Source organism: Calonectris borealis, chromosome 12 (assembly GCF_964195595.1).
Source record: "Calonectris borealis chromosome 12, bCalBor7.hap1.2, whole genome shotgun sequence".
Lineage (NCBI taxonomy): Eukaryota > Metazoa > Chordata > Aves > Procellariiformes > Procellariidae > Calonectris > Calonectris borealis.
In genome coordinates, this window is record NC_134323.1 from 11,602,639 (window position 1) to 11,623,130 (window position 20,492).

The 20,492-nt window shown below is 34.6% G+C and overlaps 1 protein-coding gene across 19 annotated transcripts in view; it reads right to left on the reverse strand.

Moving 5' to 3' along the window:
• The window catches only part of CEP89 (centrosomal protein 89), a 43,473-nt gene that overhangs the window by 20,657 nt on the left and 2,324 nt on the right, over positions 1–20,492 (reverse strand). For 7 of the 19 annotated variants that reach the window (XR_012675401.1, XM_075161348.1, XM_075161336.1 and 4 more), the window contains 14 exons: positions 19,273–19,428; positions 18,452–18,653; positions 17,171–17,276; positions 15,532–15,560; positions 14,267–14,321; positions 12,662–12,880; positions 12,136–12,278; positions 11,733–11,783; positions 10,545–10,628; positions 9,485–9,592; positions 5,756–5,867; positions 3,978–4,158; positions 2,900–3,067; positions 2,103–2,244 (listed from right to left, as the gene is read on the reverse strand). Coding sequence is in view for 18 of the 19 variants with exons in the window: in XM_075161336.1 (XP_075017437.1) it covers positions 2,103–2,244; positions 2,900–3,067; positions 3,978–4,158; positions 5,756–5,867; positions 9,485–9,592; positions 10,545–10,628; positions 11,733–11,783; positions 12,136–12,278; positions 12,662–12,880; positions 14,267–14,321; positions 15,532–15,560; positions 17,171–17,276; positions 18,452–18,653; positions 19,273–19,428 (1,756 nt within the window). In the remaining variant the exon portion in view is untranslated. Of the gene's footprint in view, positions 1–2,102; positions 2,245–2,899; positions 3,068–3,977; positions 4,159–5,755; positions 5,872–9,484; positions 9,608–10,544; positions 10,629–11,732; positions 11,784–12,135; positions 12,279–12,661; positions 12,881–14,266; positions 14,322–15,531; positions 15,580–17,170; positions 17,277–18,451; positions 18,654–19,272; positions 19,429–20,492 lie in introns of all 19 variants that reach the window. The other 12 variants (XM_075161345.1, XM_075161346.1, XM_075161353.1 and 9 more) reach the window with 10 other exon arrangements.

The window sequence follows — 20,492 nt, forward strand, 5'->3', positions numbered from 1 at the left end:
GTGTTGCGCTATCAAAATTGTTTTAAATAAATTTGTTGCTGCTCTGTTTTACTGGATTTATCAGTAGGCTGTCATTGTTCCTGGAAACAGTAAATTTAAGACTATCCATTTATTTTTGTGGAGATGTGGTTACTACGGATTTTTTTTTTTAATCCTCATTAAGAAGAATATAGGCTAATTTCTTAAGAGTGCTGTACCCTTTCTGTTCGCCCTGTCCTTCTGGATTAAATCTGCATAAAATGAATTTTAACGCCTTAATTCAATTAGTGAATTAAAAAAGAATAAGGCTAGGGTGATAGCAATAGCTGAACTGAGTAAATAAACCTGACATTACTGAATTTTGAGGTGAGGGGAATGATAATACATTTTTAATTATACGTCATGCACAGTACTGGCTCTTCATAATCATTGGGGTCTGGCTCTAATTAATTTTTCTTTGTTTTGTAGGCCTTCCCATTAGACAACCTTATCAGATTACCTGACTACAAGATACCTGCAGTCTAACTTTCTGCCAAGGTACGTCTTAAGTTCAGCGATTAAAAGTAGGAACAGGTTGTTCTGATTCAGCTCTACCAGGCAGCAAAGTAAACTGGATATTTAAAGGTTTTACTGATACTAGACTATTTCAGTAGAAAAGTTTGTCTCAGAGTATCTCTGCTGTCAGCTCAGACACAGTGAATTCAGAAAAAAAAAAAGCAAGACTTGTGCGCTGTTTAATATCTAAGCCACAAAATGGAGAAATAACGGACAGCAAGCATGTATCATCTTCATACACATACACAACAGAACGTGATCCAAAAGGAAGACAGAAATTCTGTTTTGCATGACAGGACTCGCTTCTAACTGCTGGATCAGTTTATACCTGTCTAAAGAAAGACAGACCATAGTTGACTTCATTTCAGGCTGCTTTCTGTGGACCTCTGAGCTTTTTGCACATGCATGAAACTTGATTTTCTAGTGTGTACTTTCAGGTGCAGGTTTCAGAAGGGAAGAACACGATGTCAAATATTGCACACTTGCAAAGATAGGGTTTACACTACCTTGTGGTGATTAAGGTTATGTTAATACATCTTTCCTTCTGAAACAGGCTTTTACTGCTAAAAGTACTCTGAACATCTACTAGAGTATTATTAAGCCAAATGGCACACCTTGTACTTAGCAGTAATTCTGGATCTCTGTGGTATTTCTAATGTGGCATGCTGAATAATTGAAAGTAGATATATCAGAGATTGAGAGATAAGAACCAGTTCCCCTAATTCCTAGGAGACATTTATTATGCCTAGTTTCACAATCCTAAAGTCCAGCTTGCAGTGGACAAGGATTTGAGTTGGGTCACCATTGTTCCTCTTCTAGAATTAGGAATTAACCGCTATAGAATCTTTTTACCCAACACTGATGACAACCTTTGTCTACTACTTGAACAACAGAAGCAAAAGAAGCTTTATTTTAACAAAGTTTTGTGAAATGGTTTCCAGAACCAATTTGAAGATGGAGTACCAATATGTAAAATTGAAATTTTGTCCAAGATCTTGTAAAGGAAACAAAGGAAACAAAGCCCAGTAACTTCCATACCAGACACTTCCACTAAACAGAAGTTGTTCCAAGACTCTCAACCAGCCTGTCAAAATGACTGCTCACCAAAAGGGAGCAATAACGTGCATGTGCTTCCACAGTAGAAGATCCATACAGATCACTTCAAGGATAATAGTTTACCTTTAGATTCAGAAACGCATATTGATTATTTATGATTGTGTGCTATTTTTCAATACATGTAGCTTCAACAATTGAAGCCAATCTCTAAAATCAGATTAAAAAATTCTTTTAAATTTGATATATACCATTGCAGACCCTAATGCTGTCGTGAGTTAAGGCTTAATTATGTTATCTCCAGAAATTAGGGTAGTTGCTTTTAATCACTCTTCTAGAAAATAATCTTTTGCTGCTCCTGTCCTATTTGCAAAAGTCTATTTAAATAGCTAAAACCTTAAACTGAAATTATAGCTTTCTTTTTTGGTAACGCAAATTAACAATAAGTTGTGCTAGTAGGATGATAATTGCGTGAAATATCAATTAAGTCATATTAATTATTTAAAGGTAATTACCAAATAAATGAGATGATCACGTTCCTGAGCGATCTTCTCCACCAAACCAATAAGGTTTGTTAGATAGTGATGGGCTGCAACTTCTTTTTCCATTGCTTCCTCCAACTGCAGTTTCAGAAGACCTATTTTCTTCTTTAATTTCCTATAAAAATTAACAGAAAAAGGAAAATCTTCAGACTGAGAATTAATAATGGCATTAAAAGAACTTGCACTGCATGTACAAATCAACTTGTACAAGTCCCAATCAACCAAATACACTGTTAAAGATGCATTGGCTCAAAATATTTGCAATGCTGAAAGTATAATTTCCCACTTTTTGGGGCTGTTTTTCTTTACAATATGTTGTGTGAAAAACAACAGTAACAATGACTCAAAAGAATTTGTGCAATGGCTACAAGCTCATATTTCTTAAGAAATATAACAATAATACTGTTTTTACTTTTTAAAGTATTGTGAGCCCAACTCTGAACCACTTGGGTGCATGAGAAGGTCTGCAAACAGTGTAATATCCTATTTTTCAGATGAGTAGACAAGTGATTAATTGCTATAGCTAACTACTAGCATTAAAGATATATTCTTAATTTGCGTGCAGACATAGAAACATATAAAGCTTAGCAAAGTTACTTTATGACCAGGCCTTTAAATGTGACAAAGATGTGTTTAGGAAACATGTTTTTTTCTGTAATAGGTAGAAATTACACACTGTGAGATATCAGACAATATTTTTACAGATATTTCTGCTATTATTTTTAGAAATATAAGTATTTCTATGTAAGAAAATGAGAATGTGATATGACCTGTTTGCCTTTTGTGTCATTTCCATCTCAGTCTCCAGGATCTTGTTGTCAGCCATGAAGTTATTTTTCTCTAAAAGCAGTTTCTTGTTTTGAGCTTGCAGTGATGCTATCTTTCCTATTAGATTTTCCACCTCACAGTGCTTTTTCTCCTGCTCCTGTTGTAAATGGCTGCAAAAACCAACAGCGTAGAACAGGCATCATGTATAGACCTGCTTCACTAAAAAGCTAAGTTACGGTAAGATACCCATGCTGAAGGTATGAAAAAGATACATTGAGAATGCTTAATGTTCAGTGGTGACATCAGAGAGCTATTACAATCTCATGACATGTCAAATCATGAATGAAGCATAATACAAAAAAATTATTCAAATAATTCATCCTGACTGCACTTGAAATAGAATTTAAATTATAAAAATATCCTATATAGTCCAAATGTATGCCCCTCCTAAATTTTTTTTTCAAAGAAATTACTAGCAATGCAAAAAAGAAGGTCTGAGAACTTCTCAGGAAGGCAGTGTACCAAGAAACAGTAACTTGCACTATCCTAGGCTTGAAAGCAAACAAATTTACAGAATGTCTTTAGATAAACATTATTTTACAGACTATGCTGCCTGACATCACTTTTGTTTTGTGTTGTTTTGTGTTATTTCCATATTGTAAATACTGGAGAAACGTAGTATTTTTAGTTTCATATTTCCCAAAGACGGGAACAAAAGAGTGAGAACATTTTATATACAGTGTTGATAGAAGTAATTAAATTTGACAAAAATTCTATTTTTAATGCCTTCTCTTTTACTATTTAAAAAGGAACATTTAGCAGTACATAGTCTATAGTAGAAACACTTCTACCGATGTCTCTAGAGCTGGAATTTCCTTCTGTAATTTTAATTGTCTATAAAAAGCGAGACAGTATTTTTGAAATATTTCTTTACCTTTCTTTGTACTTTGGTAGTTACCTTCATAGATTACCAGCATAAGTTTCCACTCGCCTCCTACCTTCAGAGTGATGCATATGCGGATCTGTTCATGTGAATGCTTTCCAGAATTGTTTCTCTGTGCACCATATGTAAACTCATACCTTTTTAATTCATTCACCAAAGCAAAGTGCTCCTCTGCTGCTATTCTGCTATCCAGTTTGGCTTTCAGCTCTTCACAAGTAGAATGTAAAGCTTCCAACTGCTTCTGGTACTCTGCTATCTCTTCTTCTTGACTCTGTTTCTTATCTTCTAAGATTATTATCGTTTTGGTCAATTTTGAAGCTTTTGGGAGGAAAAAAAACAACTGGGTACAGCAGAACTAATTCAATCACCTAGTGAAACTCCAACTAACCTAGTAATACGTTCATTCCTAGTTGTTCATAACATTATGTAACAGTGGATTTGTCAGTTTGTTTTGTATTTTAACAGTTTGGATTTTTTTTTTCCCCTGCCTCAAGCAGTTTGTTTTGGAAAAGTGCCAAAACAACTAGACAACTACTTTTCAGGGCTGTAAGCTATTTGCTCATTGAAATGTCATTTTACTCTGAAAAATCCTCTGATTCAGATTTTACTAATTCAGGAAAAGAACCTAAAATGGAACATGACTTTTGTAGCCTAGTAGATAGCGCACACATCTAGAGATTGCCTAGTTTCTGTTCACTGATCTCTTTCCTCTAGTATGTATTTCAATCACGAGATACACCGCCAAAACAGTCATAAGAACTGAACGGAAGATCAGGGCTCTTGTTTCCTTCTGAGAACTCCAGCAATAGATAACAAAATCTGTCAGCGTTTACTAGGGATGTTCTGACAACTCATACCAGATCAAGCTATTTTGAGATTCGGAAAGAAGAACACCTGATTTGGGAGTATTGTCTGGCCTTTGGCCTGGTACATGATGAGTTGTTATCTTCTGAACACAGATGGATGTAGAGAGATAAAACTCTAAACAAGAAACTCGGAAACTTTAAAAGCAGAAAGGAAAGTATTTATGGAATTAGGTGGCAGATTAATAAAAAATTTAGGAATTGGAGCTTTGCTATATAGGTTCACTTAAGAAAACCATACTCATCAGCGACTTACGTTAATTGCACATAATTAAAAGTTTTTCAGAACATCCTAATCTGTGAATTAAGATTCAATCTTGTTTTTTAAACTTCACTAAGAAATGTTACTTTCAGTTTTGGGATTTTAAACTATAACACGCTTGTTCTCTTTCTAATATCCAGTTAGAAGGCTTATTAACAAGAAATATCCAGAGGAATCTGCTGATGCAAAAAATGACTATCAGAAGAAAAATTAATTTTGGTCAAGAAAAAATATTTACAAGCAAGACAAGGAATATCAAGTGATCTGAATTCAAGCAAACACAAACCTCTGATAAAACAATAGGTAACAGATTATTACTCAAAGATGCATGTAAATTTAAGCAGTATCAAATTATAAAAGTGTAAAATCAAATACTGCTATTGATGATATAATTAAATAATTTTATTAAGCGATAAACAATGGTTACAAAGCAGAAAATGAAAAAACCCTACAAATTCTAAATTGAACATTTAAATAAGCAAATAATACCTCACAAATGCCAACTTTAAGCTGTAAAGTTTAAAGTGCTCTTAAATTATGAAAATGAGTGTATTGCTGTTTAACAGTTCTTGTTACTTTTTCAGAGGAAGCAAGTCAAAATGGAGTATGCTGTATAGCATCAATAGGTGATACTGATGTTTCTTTTCAGTATCAGTTGACATCCAAAGCTTGATCTCGTATTAGCGTTACCTGCACTCAGGAATGCTTTGTAGGCATATATGAAGTTGCAAATAAATCCTAAAACCCCAAAAAACCACACAAAAAAACCCCAAACCCTCAAGCACTTTACCTTCTTGAACATGTTGTCTGTGACTGTCTTTTGTTTTAGCTTGTTGAATTTCGAGTTGCTGCATCAACAATCCATTTTCTTCCAAGACCAGCTTGGCCTGAGTTTGCAGCTGCTGCCTGCAATAACAACTGGCTTATAAATAAAATATAATTCAAATATTAACTTATGTCCAAAGAAAAAACATAATGACTTCCAAAACAGTGTAAACTTATAAAATCATATTTGAACCTCTTTAAAAAAATTAAAAACCCTTATTGAAAGCAATGTCAGAACCCAAGGTAATCTTATTAAGAGACATGAACTCACAACCCTCAATATGTAAGTTATTTTAAATAATGTTTAAAATCTTTGACTAACTAAAGCAAAAATTCCCTATAGAAAGAAGGAAAAATATGTATCTGTGAATTAGAATCATAGCATCATAGAACGGTTGAGGTTGGAAGAAACCTCTGGAGGCCATTTAGTCCAAGCCCCCTGCTCAAGCAGGGGCACCTACAGCCAGCTGCCCAGGAGCATGTCCTGATTGATGGCTTTTGAATATCTCTAGGGATGGAGACTCCACAGCCTCTCTGGACAGCTTGTTGCAGTGCTCACAGTGAAAAACTCTTTCCTTATGTTCAGAGGGAACCTCCTGTGTTCAGTTTGCGCCCATCGCCTCTGTCCTGTCACAGGGCACCACTGAAAAGAGCCTGGCTCTGTCTTTACACCCTCCCTTCAGGCATTTACATAGTGTGATAAGATCCCCCCTGAGCCTTCTCTTTTCTAGGCGAAACAGTCCCAGCTCTCTCAGACTTTTCTCATATTGCAGAATTAAAACTACATAGTGGTGCCAGATGACTTGGAGACAGCTATGTAACCAGTAACTGAAGCAAATTTGTTTTCAAAACATGCAATAAATTCTTGGATAGCATTTGGATCTACTTGGCTTTGATCTCTGGAAAAATACTGCCAGGGTGTTTTATGGGCCTGTAAAGAAGACGGGCATTTAAACTGAACTATCCTGAGCAGCGAACTTAACTCTCTGCTTTTATAACTAGTATTAATTCTGCTTTCAAGAAAACCAATACCAGTCTTTCTGATGTTAACAAAAGCTTAATAAACTATTTGCTGTTCTAATAATAGCGTAAGAAGTTGAGAAGTACAAGTGTCAGATGATACTACATGAATTTAAACCCAAGAGTTGTCATCAATCAATCAGCAAGAATAGCCTAAACCCAAACAAAGTGTAGCAAAATAGACTGTTACCAAGGATTTCTGATGACAGTAACTAACACAATGTATAGTTACTTTGTTCATGTGTGGCCTGACCTAGATAAAAATGCATCCTATTGTGTATAGATCTAGATATGGACAATTTCCCCTACCATCAAATGATATTCTGACTAAAATTTAAGCTGAACCATACAGCTAACAATTGTTGTCTAGCAGCTGAAAAATATAGTCTTAGTCTACCCTGAAGATTTTTGCAAACACAGAAATGGAAGTCAGCTTACACTTGTATCCATGAAAACCTCTGCACACAGGAGCTTGTAAGTTTATCCGATTTATTTAATTTACTGTGAAATGTACTGCAGTGGGTATAGGAGAAGGAAGCAAATGCACATCAGCCACTTACAAACCGGTTAATAGCTAAGATAGAGTTCATATTGTTTAACCGCTTAAGACTCTGCATGTATTCATCTGAACGGACAAATATGAAATGAAAACTGAATGACAAAATACATTTGTTATTTGTGACAGGAAGGTCAGTGCTGATGTAAGATGCTAAGCATTACCAGCTGAAAGAAACAGTGGAAGTTTTTTTCCCATTAAAACTATCTAGGCTGGAGTTAAGGTTGAGAAAATGGATTGTGAATCTTACTGGACAAGTCTTTGAAGTATAACAATTTTAAACAAAAAACAAAATAATTTTCCAGGTAAAACTGCAACTTTCAAATTGATATCACTGAGATCATATTTCATCAACAGGTTTAGGCATAAGGAATGTCTCCCACGCTGCCAAGCTACATCCTCACCCTCAGCTATGCCTGGCACCACGAGGCTACGTTGTGAAACAAAATTTTAAAAATTGCTACAAAAAAGGGATTAGGTTGATCAAGACCAACTCCTTTATGTGCTTGACAGTGCATCCCCATGAGCAGATATGTCAATACAAATAAAGGAGCAATGCACTGCAACACTGAGCATGAAGAAGCCACTGAAGGTACAGAGCAAAAGCTTGGTAATCTGACATCCCTGCCTTGCTGAACCCCAGCCTTAAAAAAAACAGCTCCCAGACAGAGACTATAGACAGCCTGAAACAGCTCAGAGAGATATGAACTTCTCTCATTCATTTGCAGAGAGGCAAAATAAAAAGCAAAGGTGTTAAAAGTTCAGAAACTCTTATTTAAGAAGCTGAAACATCTCTATGAAGAGTGTTTTGGATTTTGTGGACAGCATCCAAGGATGCATAAAATATCCAGAGTATTTTGTTAAAGCACCTATAAAACACTTTGATACCTTTATAACAACCTACTTAACGAAATCTATACAGAAACTACACACTTCTGTAATTCTGCCTTGAGGAGCCTCTCATTGAAAGTCAGTCGATGTTATTGGTTAAATCTGCAGAGAGACTTAAGATTGGAAGAGACAGCTTGAGTCATGAAGTCCTCCTACTGTAGACACTGTGCCATATGATCCCTTCCATACAATCACCACCTGTGTCATGACTGCAGTAAGAATTTTTATGTTCACTACTCACAGTGGACGCTGTTCCCAAAACCTGTTACACTGGTTAGGAATCATCTTCCAACTTCCACTTTAAGTTTGTTTATGGTGAATGAATACCCAGTTGCTGTTCTAATAACACTGCCTTCAGTCCTATAAATGCAGCTTAAGTAGTTCTTTGTATACTCCATGACTCCTGCTCCTGATGTGCTTACAGAAAGCAACATTTTCCTTTCCCAGCCTTTGTTTTGCTAAATGAAAAAGGCCAATCTGTCTAAACTCCAAATAAAAGAGGCCCTCCATTTCCTTGGCTACACCACAAACCCTTTCAGCTTTGTTTCTCTGTACTTAAATATGGATAACTGGGACTCTCCAGAGTTTTCCATATAATTGTGTTGTTATTGCCCAACCTGTACTAGAAGGACCTATTCTAACATACCCCAGGACTATACTGCCTTTTTTTTTTTTTTTTAATATAGCTGTTGCCCTAAAAAGCTTACAACCATCTTGCAATGAACCAGTACGATCAGTCTCTTCTCCATCTCAGTTACCAAGTCATGAATGGCTGACTTTGGTAAATTGTCATTAAGCCTCATATGTATTTTATACTACTTAATTTCATTATGTTTGCATTGTTTCACTTCTCAAGAACATCTAATTCTTCTAATGCCATATTCCAATACCATTTTATATTAATGAAAAACAGAGGTCATTGGCACGTTCCTACTGTTACTAGAAGTGTAAAAGTTAAGTATGTAACCTGCAAGGTCTGGGACAGAATTACATGGGCTTCAGGTGAAAAACTGCACATTCACTATTTAATCTTTACTCCAAAATTATTTCAGGCATTGCAGATCAGCATTGTTCCAACAAGACATAATCATGACCCTATTAACACTTCAACAAAACTTAATTTGCTTGAGGGGAACAAAATTTTTCCTTAAGATCTGTAATCTTAAAAGTTTGCGTGCAACAAGGAAAATAATGAGTAGCTTTTAAATTAATTTCTAGTAATATAACTTGCCATTCTGTAGGGGTAATAAAGTTATTTTTATTTAATTGCTCATGCAGGTCTTCATTCTCCTTCACCAACTCTTCAACTCTTACTTTAAAATTCTTCATATCCTCCTGGAAGACAAAGGACTCCACATAAAATTCTTTAGAGGCAAGTATTTTTTTTTAATTTTTACATCAACAAAAACTTTTATAAATACGCATGCCTGGGTGCCTTCTAATTCTTCTGTTAACAGCATATTATCTCACTACTCATTGATCTTTAATTCAGATGTGCATATTTAACTTCTAAATTGCTTCATCAATCTAGTAATATTTGATTAAAAATAATATAGATATTTGAATTGTGCCACATTTTTACCAAGTGTCATTTGAATTAAGCAAGTTGTAGATCCTTAAAATATGAATTTAAAAAATCGAATTCTGGAAATTACTAGATGATAGTATACATTTTCTGTATGAATGACATGAATTTGAATATAGTAGGACAATACAGTGAATTTACAGTAATATAAAACCCTCAATGTTTTTTGCACATTTTATGCTTAATTTTTCAAAGAAAATAAATTATTTTGAAAAGCTATGGCAGTTCTGCTCTAAAGCAAATCACCATTTTTCAAAGATTCAGTGACAAAAAAGTACTTCTGAAGGGCAAAAAGAGTACCTATTCCTTAACACCCATTCCTCAAATATCTATAAATAAATATTCTTCTACCACAAAATCCACAGGCCTGTAACTGGAAGAGCAGCTATACAGGGCACTGCATCCCCATTATGAATTACAATAGTAAATTCTTTCTACCACTGACTGTGTTTATGGTTTACTCTATTCAGAGAGCACAATTCTTGTACATCTCAGTGTAGTGCCTGCTTCTACATCTGAACAGGCTGACAAAAACAAGCAAGCAAAGTAGGATAAGATAGCACAATAACTATGCATGGAAAAGTAAAACAAAGTCACTTTTAATTTTAGACAGGAAACAGCTTTGACAAATCTCTTTAAAAAATTTCAGTAACTTATTTCTGCTTTAGTGTAGAAGTATATTTTCTTTAAATGGCAACTTGCCTCATGTTCAAGATTTAAATCTTCCTTTTCTCTTATTCTATCCTCATATGCCAACAGAAGAGGTGACAAATACTTCATATCCAACTTAAAAAAAAAAAAAATCAATCCATATAAATTGATTACAAACCATAATCTCATCAATATTTTTTACTTCTTCTCCTGCTATATATCGCTAGTTTTAAAAGCTATTAAGGGTTTTCATATACGCCTTGCAGACAAAAGTGCAGGACTTATACAAGCACACAGACCACCACACGCAAAATGATGCTGCAGAAGCAATTAACAGCACTGCTTTAGGAGCAACCTTTGGAAAGGACAAGGCTGGATATTATACTTGCACACTTCACTAAAAAGCAGCTATTACTTATCAGTATATGTAACACAGCAGAATGTGGATGCAAATGAATACGAAACCAAACTGAAACACTACAGTAAATACAGTTAATAGGAATCAAATCTATCCCACATTCATTAGTAAGTGGGAAAGTAATTTTTACACTCTCAAACCTGCATCTTTAAAACTAAATATATAGTTATGTGATTATAGGTAGAAAGACAGAAGCAGAGGAGGACTTTCCTATTTCTGTATAGTTCTGAATAACAATGAGGAAGGAAAATTTAAGATCTGATTAGCATTTCAAGGGGAAATTGTTTCACATATTACAAATGCATTCAATTTTGCAGACTATTTGCCTTCTCCTTGCCAGAAGTTCATAGGCTACTAGTGGACCCATGACCATTCCTACCATCAGAATAACTGAAATACGCTATTTTCTTTTAGTATAATCTTAAAAATAATCACAACAGAAGATTAACAATTAAGAAGGTTAACAATCAAGCAATAGATCTTGAAGCAAATTATATGGTAGACAATACTAAGTGAAGATGGTATTTATGATTCTCAGGGTAACAGTACTTCTACTTAATTTGCATTCAGTAGTTCAAAGTTGGTGACTGTATGCAGTCTGTAGCTTACTGTAAATTCAACTGCAGCTGCACACATTCATTGCAAGTTCTGCCCTACATCTTTTTATGCAACAAACATAAGTGTTTATAATATTCTACTAGTCTGTCACAGTTCAGCAGAGTAACTAAATAATATCCTGAATATTTTGGTTCCAGTAAAGAAATTCTCCTACTTTACTTACAAAGGAATGAACAGATAAGTGAAAATGTTATTTTACTTACCAGCCATGGTGGTGGTGGTCCTTTCATGGGTAAACTTTTCAGTTTTAGATGCTAAAGGAGATTTTTAAAAAGATACTGAAATTATTCCCTGCTTTTTGAAGCACCAACCACTGTCCACTGCAGTCACAAACAAGCTTATGTTTCTAATTACATGTATTGCATATGTAACACACACTCAACAAAGGCAACAAAATTGGAAGTTCAATATCTTACTAATATAGGAGAAAGTCTAACTTCTTGAAGTTAGATTTAATGATAAATGCTTATTTTAAATTTCAGAAAAAGCCTACACCATTTTAGACTTTGTGGCAGATCTGGAGAAAATAGTCTTAAAAACTCAAAGATTAATGAAAGGACAATGGGACATTTCAGTACAAACTGCCTTTATATCCAAGATTCTCACCTCTTCTTGGGACAATGGCCTGAATTTAGTTTGATAGCGACTTAATTCTACATTTAAACGATGGACCGTCATTTTTAAAGCATCATTTTCATCTACCAGTTCTTGCGCTTGTTGTCTGAGAGAAAGTAATTCTGTAGCCTCCTCTATTAAAACAAATATCCAACAAGAAAGTTCAATCAAAATTCAAGAAATGTTCACAATAATTTGTTAATTGTAAGGAAAAAAAATATCAATAAGCTAGAATCATAAAAGAACTGCTCTCAAAATACTGTAATGGAATAATCCCATGAAAAATTACTAACAAAAACCCATTAAATTTCAAACAACCAAGTAATTTTTTGTCATGATCATGTAAGTATTCCTTGACAAAATTTCTGCAAATGTAGAAAACACTTTTCAGAAACTACTTCTGCATAGACACTTGCTCAAATCAATGAGTTGGAAACCTACTACTGCAGAAATAGGTTGTATGAAATTAGAAAAATCAAACAAGATAACTACAGAATAGCTCATATGTTTCTCCCACCTTCTCTATGTGACTTCTCTGCAGCTTCTTTAAGTCTTCTGTTTTCTTGTTCTAGTCTCTTCAGCTTTAATTGCTTTTCTGCCATTTGCTGTTTTGTTCCCTCCAATTGTTGGACCATAGCCTGGTATGCCTTGTTCAGAGACCAGTTTTCTTTTTTTAGTTCTCTGAACTTTTCTTTAGTCATATTTTCCCGTGTTTGCCTTGCCCGAATAGACACATCTGTAATGCCACAGTACAATGTATTTAAATGGTATTCAGACTTGAATACGAGTTTCAGCAAAATATAATCCATTTTTTCTAATATTAGAATTTCTAATATTATGTATGAGTAATACTTTATACGATAAAAATCAGCTCATGGCTCCCAGAAGATAAGGCCAGAGAGAAAGAAAAAGGTGGATTTGGAAAGAGAGCTATATAGTGGAGTGGCTGCAAGTTCCCATCTTTTCTCTCAGACACTGAAAACACTCTTTCCTTAAAGAGCAAAGAAAGTGTTAGCAGATCTCCCTCTCCCTAGCATGGGTGACTAGAGAGGTGAGACAGAAATATCCACTGCAGTAAGAAAATGTATGTGTCCTGCATGGACTAGTCAGTCCTCTTGCCCCCTTCTTATTTTAATCACCTATGTAATGAAAGCTTTACCTTCCTTCCCACTGAACAGGCTTCGATGATCTGTTACTGAATAGAAGTTACTTAACAGTCCTCACAAAAGTAAAATTTTAGATCATCTGCAAAATTGTGGATATATTGTTGCATCAGTAATAATGGATCACACTTTCAAATTTTTCTTTTCATCTGTATGGGCTAAACAGCTTACCTATTAAAATGAAGGCTGAGATTTTACCCTTACCGTCAGACTTTTAAGAGCCAGCATAATCTAATAGCATACAGGCATGAATATAACTTAGTACAGAACAGTGCCTTAGCATAGGACATATATGAAACCCAAGAATTGGTTTTGAAATACAGAGCTATCTCTGTTATTGATGACATATAACAGCTTCATGTGTTTATGGTCACTGTTAACTTCCTGTGAGAAGGCGTAAGATACTTGGACAGCACAGAAATACACAAAATACACAAAACGCCATGAACTCGTGATAGGCACATATCCCGTCCAGGCAACACACAAAGGTCAGAGGTGCTGTGCCTGGAATTGTTACATGGATACAATAACATATAAATAAAGCACTAGCTAAAGGTAGACCACATATCTCATATCACTGTATACCACTTCAGTTGCGATGGGATACTTAATAATGGTGACATTCTCCAGTGTAAATGAAACTTAAGGGATTGGAGAGTTCCAGTATGACTTTAATTTCATTACATCGTTTCACAATCATTTACTTAAGACTTCAAGTGTCACCCAGATTGGAAAATAAAAACAAGTCTAAAACACCTAACATAAAAAGCCTGGAACTATTGTTTTTATACGTATCACAGAGCACTCGGCACCTTCTCATCTCCGGTACAGGAGAAATACTTTTTTTTTCCCCCACGAATTAGGCTTAGAGAATACAAGCAGGAAAATGTATTTTTAAATACTTATGCATATTATTAAAGTGAAGATTTGTAGTAAAGTCATAGAAAAATCAGAAGTACCTGGGGATGGCGGAGGCTTTTCACATATCAGATTTTCAGCTAATGATTTTTCTTCCTAGCAGAGAAATAAAAAATAAGACAATTTGCTTTAACAGTTATCCTTTCTGAAGTACTTTGAACAGCATCACTGTTGGAGAACTTAAGAAACAGAACTTTTGAAGCAATTTCTTTTAGATCAACAAAATTTAAGGTTAGATTCACTACTGACAATATACGACTTGTTATTTACCCATCTTGACATCATTTCGTCACTTATCACTGCCATCAGTCACTTGTAGACACTTGAAACTTAATATTTTCTTTAGTTGTCAGAGATGTACAGTTCTCAGAACAATTTTATGGCTGACATAAAAGTTACATAAACATAAAGCTTCTTGACCAAACGGGATGGATATTGCTCCCACTTGTTAGTTTGTATAAAATATGACTTTAGAATAGTCAATTAGGATATACAGTCAGTCCCTAACTGAGAATTAGCAAATAAATTAAAATTGTTCTCCCTTTGCTGTTAAAAAAAAAAAAGAGTACCTATTTTTACATTTTCAGAAGGTTCTTTCATCAGGAAAAAACTACAGGCCAAATTTATACTAATATATTTACTTGAGGTGAACATGATTGATATCTCCATGTTTTTATCAAACAGCAGTGAGGTTCTGTAAGGATATGATGGCATGTAATTTGATATACCAAGACACTGATGACTAAATGAGTTAAAACTCAAGAACAATTTCCAAAGAAAACATATGTGGTCAAGAACTTGAAGAAAAAAAGTGATGTTAGCAATGGAAGAACTGACCATTTTTGTAAATAATATTGCAGCAAGTTGATCTGAGAAACTAAACTTTTGGGTATGCTTTCATAAGCTTGAAAAAGAAATTAGATGGGTCCAGCTGGAAAACTAGATAAAAATCTGGTGAAGCCAGGCTCGGAATTTGAAAATTATCAGTAAGACCTATCTCTTGCTATAACATGATGTCTCCCACTCTGTTTCTTTCTTTCGCATCAGGAACAACATATAAGATGTTACATTTAAAAAAAGATACATTTAAAAAAAAAAAAAAAAACAACACAAAAAATGCCCAACTTTTCTATGGCCTATTTACCTACATAGTGGTATTTTTCAAAAGGAATGATTACCCATTCTTCCAAAAGATAAAGATTCCCTAGTGGCAATAAATTAGTTTTAACTGACTGTAAACTATCAGCTCTTTGTAAAAGTCTTTTTTCCAAAATGCATCACAAATTAACCTTCATATAAGTCTTACCTTTAAATTTAAGCCAAGATGTTGGTCTTCTGTTAAAGAAAAAGAGATCTTTCAGTCAATTAAAACCAAAAGTATTTGTTAGTCCATAAATTACAAGGGTTCATATGGATATGTAAGTACACCTATTATATACTGCAAATAAATGTAAGAAAGTCCTCCCAAAACCACAAATTAGGTCACTAACTTTCCATTATCTCTTTCATGGTGTATCAGGATACTGATGTGAGACCTTATTTTACCTCACACTGTATAGATGCAACTATGGAAGAAATGAAGTTGTATTGTTGTCTTCCACTATTCTTTTAGAATTTGACTAAAGGACAAATGAAATATTTTCATTGATTTTACTGGGCTTGAATCCTACTGCATCTCTGAACAAGGCAAGTGCAAATCTTACAGCTTCCAAGATCTGCAGCACTTACTATGTAGAAGAGGGATTAGAAACAGTTTATATATCTCATTCTTTTCAGTTTATTGCATCCACTTCCCAAAGGGTTTTATCAAAGCAACCCATTCTTTCTGGATATTGTTCTCTATAAAGTTTTTCAAATAACTCCACTGAAATAATATTGAAAGAACACTGGGATCCAACATGAATAAAACTTAGAAAGACAGATTTTTCAAAACGGACTCAGTTCTGCTTTCTCTTTCTTATCCAATAGCTTCTAGATTGCTGCCATCCTCTGTAAAAACTGCATTTCGCAGCTCTAGAACAAATTCTGTTTTCCTCTTTTAAAATAATGGACAAGATAATTACACAATAAAAATCCTATGCAGGTAGATTGGTCTTGCTTCTTTGTCATACTTTTTTCTCCATGCTATTCTACTGTTAAAAAGAAAATAGCTTAATGACAGGTCCAGTTATGAACCAAATGTCCCTGATCTAATGAAATTACTTATTGCAAAAAAATTATTTGTGAACCTTAACAGTTCAGAGCTTAGGGTGATAACCTGAGACTGATGATCATGTTCAGGTCTCTATTCTGTCAGAACCTTCCTGTGTGACCTGATGTACAATTTTAAGGCCCAGACCTTAAAAGACGGCAAGAACGATACAACTTTTGTAGAAAGGATAAACAATCCCAGTATCATGCCAGTCGATTATTAAAAAAAAAGTTCTTACTGCTGATTTTCAGACATGACATTTTTTTATCCAAGAAAAATGACTGATTAAAAGTGTTTTCTTCTATCTCTTTAGCTTTTTTAACATTGGTAGTTTCTGCCTTTTTCCATTTTTTGAGCACAGTAACACTCCAATAGCTTCCAGAGTATAAACTGGATTGATTCTGGCACATATATCAACAGAAACATAGTAAAGAATGACTGTACTAGACAATCAAAGAGTTCACAAAACTTTTTTCTTTTTCCCTTCTCTTTTTACACTGGCTGATAGTGAATGTTTAGGAGTTTCAGTTATAAAGTAAATAGAAACCAATCTTCCCTCTTTATGCAGATTTTTACTTTTCTGTAAGTACTAGAAATGGCTAAGTATTTAGTGGCATTCCTTCCATTGCTCTTTTAAAACAAAAAAAAAAAAGGAATCTATCATTATCTTAGTATTAAATTTATTTTACTGAAAAATTATTTTTCCCTATGGTATTAAAAGGTACGGCATTTTGACTAAAGTAAGTTCACTTACCTTCTTTTTGCACGTTTGACTCATCCACCAGCACCTGAAACTCAGTTTCATGAGAAGGCGCCTCTTTCTTGTCAGCGTTAGTACTAGGAGATGGTGGAAACTCTTCCTATGTAAAAATAAGACAGGCCTATCTAAATCATGATAGCATTGTTAAAATAGCCCATGTGTCTTGATATCTGTATAAAATCTTTATTATACTAATGTCCCAGTCACATTCGGAATTGTACTCCAATATTTTAAGATAATAAATTATAAGATATACTTTTTTTGTTTTAGGGCTCTATGTAAAAAAAATCTAAACCTTACAATGATCAACAAGAGGTAGGAAACTATGATAGTCATTTAGTTCACAGGGCCAATGTTCCCTGTCAGCTTATTCAGTCATAAGAGTCTGTCAAATTATCCTACATTTGCTTGTTCTGCGTTGCATCTAAACTTGCTCTTAATAAAAGATCAACCATTTATCAACTATATCACAGCGCTGAGGGATTCATGAATAATTTTAACGTTGTCTCTGCTGTTTTTCCCCTGTTGATGGCATACCAGTGTCCCCACATATTCCACTTGCTCCCTTTTTTTTTCCCCCTCCCCTCCTCTTACTGACTACTCTCTCTTCACCTAGTGGTGTTTTCTGATTTCTTTCACATACATAACATTTTATTGCCTCTTTACTACGCAGTTACTTCTTCCTGTTCGTTAAATTTTTGTATCACGTTGGACAGAGATGCAAACTGAACTTTAAATGTGCCTTAGGAGTATTAACCCGCGCATTGCTGGTTAAGACAATCCAAACCTATAATATGGAAAAATCCACTGGTCTTCAAGGCAACAAGGTAATTTATTTTTTTTATTCTGAATCTCCTTGTCTCTGTATAAGTCACTGCTCATTAGCACAATACTGAATCAATAACTAAGCTTTCATCATTTGTAAAAGTAAAGTTCCTATTGCTTTTAACAAATTATCTACTATATAAGTATCATGCTCAACATAAAACATTGGACATTTTACAAGACTAAATTACGCACAAAAATTATACACAATACCAGGGTTTTCCTAATAAGGAAAGGCTCCTAATAATCAGAGATATGGAATCTGTGAGGATCATCAACAAACCAACCTAACTCGTGTAGGAATAAATGAACGACAAAAAGAAGCACGTGAAATAAAAATTGAATAAATGTCTAAAGAGTAAGAAGAGAATGAAAAGCCTTAGAAATATTTAATATTTGCATTAATATATTAAAACACGGTAAACGAATTAATGCATTTTAAAATCCTACCTTTTTATTTTTGCAGGGAACAGCATAAATAGCATTGGTGCTAAAACTTTCTCCTCTTTTCTCATTACTCTGACAGCTAGACTCTGCCTCTTTATCAGCATCTGAAAGATAGGTATCCATGTCCTCATCCTCACAATAATTGCCTGATATTTCCAGGGACTGTACAGGAGATCTGTCACTACCATCAAGTTTCCAGTTGGGCCTGCAAGTAGAAAGCAGTTTAAAGCCTGTTTCAGGGTTGCTTACTCTTCCAAAAAAACAAACACTAGTAAAGTAGAACCATCAGTGTTAGAATATACACAAGAAGTCCGAACAGCCAACACAGACATCTAAGCTTCTGTTAGCTGCAAACAAGGAATCTAGCCTATGTGTATGCTTTAAAATAGACGATTAACACTGGAGCTACATTTTCTTCTCAAAGAAAATGCCAGGTTAGAGATAGAAGGTTGCTAATTCTACCGAAAGAAGAGTCTGAAATAATTATTTAGCACAATGGAAATATCTGACATGTAATTCAGATGATTCCTCGGTGATCAACTGTTTGTATAATTGATCGTCATTCAGCAGGAATAATACATTTTTACTTGTGACTGCTGTACAGTCCAAATCTCCCTCTCTGAAGATTGTATGCGTGACATCACTTTATGAGAAATGGAATGAGGATTGTAGACACTTCAGACACAATTTATGATGTGATGAGAAAAAAGTAAGTGGCTATAACACCAGGAATTGAATTAGTTTGCAGTAACTTTTTGGTAAAATTATATCATTGACAGATTCTATTTCTAATATAAGATATCAAAATAGAAAGTATACACTACCCCATTCCAAGCTCTGTGACTGTCGCATACGGTTCAAAGCATTCTTGTTCCACGTAGGTGGAATCACTTTCAGAAAGCGATCGCTGCCGAGGCTGAGGAATAGCAACAGTGCGCCCTGTTAGTGTTGTTGCAAGGATAGCTGCTGCTAGAGCAGACCTGGAAGAAAACAGAAAAAAGCAATGAAACAATACTGATGTCTTCTCTGTGCGCCAATTTTGTATTTTTTTCCATTGCAAAATGTCTTCACTATTTAAGCAAAGCAAAATGTTCACAGTTAACAAGCATAAACATCACTGAAAGTGCTAAGGGACTGGTTATAAACCATTAACTCCCAAAGTAAAGCACAAAACTGGGCAAGCTATCATAACACAGCTATCTAAGAGTAAAATACAATACCTATCAGTTTTCCCAAATCACATGCATGAAAATCATGGAATATACCTAGTTACATTCCCAAAATTGACATCGATAATTTACAGTACTTAGCATTCACTTTAGGTATAACAATACTACCTGGTGTTGTGTTGAAAAAGTGTTCCATGTTCTGCTATTTTGTCTCCTAGTTTCCATTATTCCCTACTCTGCACCTTTTACTGATGACTCTGAAGCTGTTAATAAATGTTGGCACATTGCAAACTAGGGCAAGCATAAGTAGATAGAAGTGCCTATTTGTGGGATGCTGTGGAGTATAGAGAAGGATACGATGAAGAGGACAAAACAAGGAGGAACAAAGATTAAAGGAGAGAAATGGTGAGGACTGTAACAGGAATGACAACAACTGGAGGTCAAAAAGGAAGAAGACATGAACTAGGATTAAGTAGGAATGTTACAGACACTAAAAAGACCATAGAAAACAACCAGAATTGAACTAAAGACAGAGAAAACATAAAAGAAAAACTGTAAGAAACTACAAATGAAAAGAAAAATATATTTATATTTTCTCTTTATGTAACTTGCCTATATAGCTAATTCAAATCCAGTCCAATGTGGTTTTACATGCCAGGTTTTTAAGTCCCTGCTTTTTTTAATATGCAATAAAATGGCATATTAGTAACGTTTAATATATGCTTTTCTAATGAGTTAAAGTTTTCTGGCTCTCGGTACTAGTATCACTACAGTCCTACACTCTACTGTAACAGCCAAATTAAAAATGGCCCTAACTTTAAATAGTCCGTTTGTCTTTAATTGACTCAGATTTAGAATAAGTTACATATTCCTAA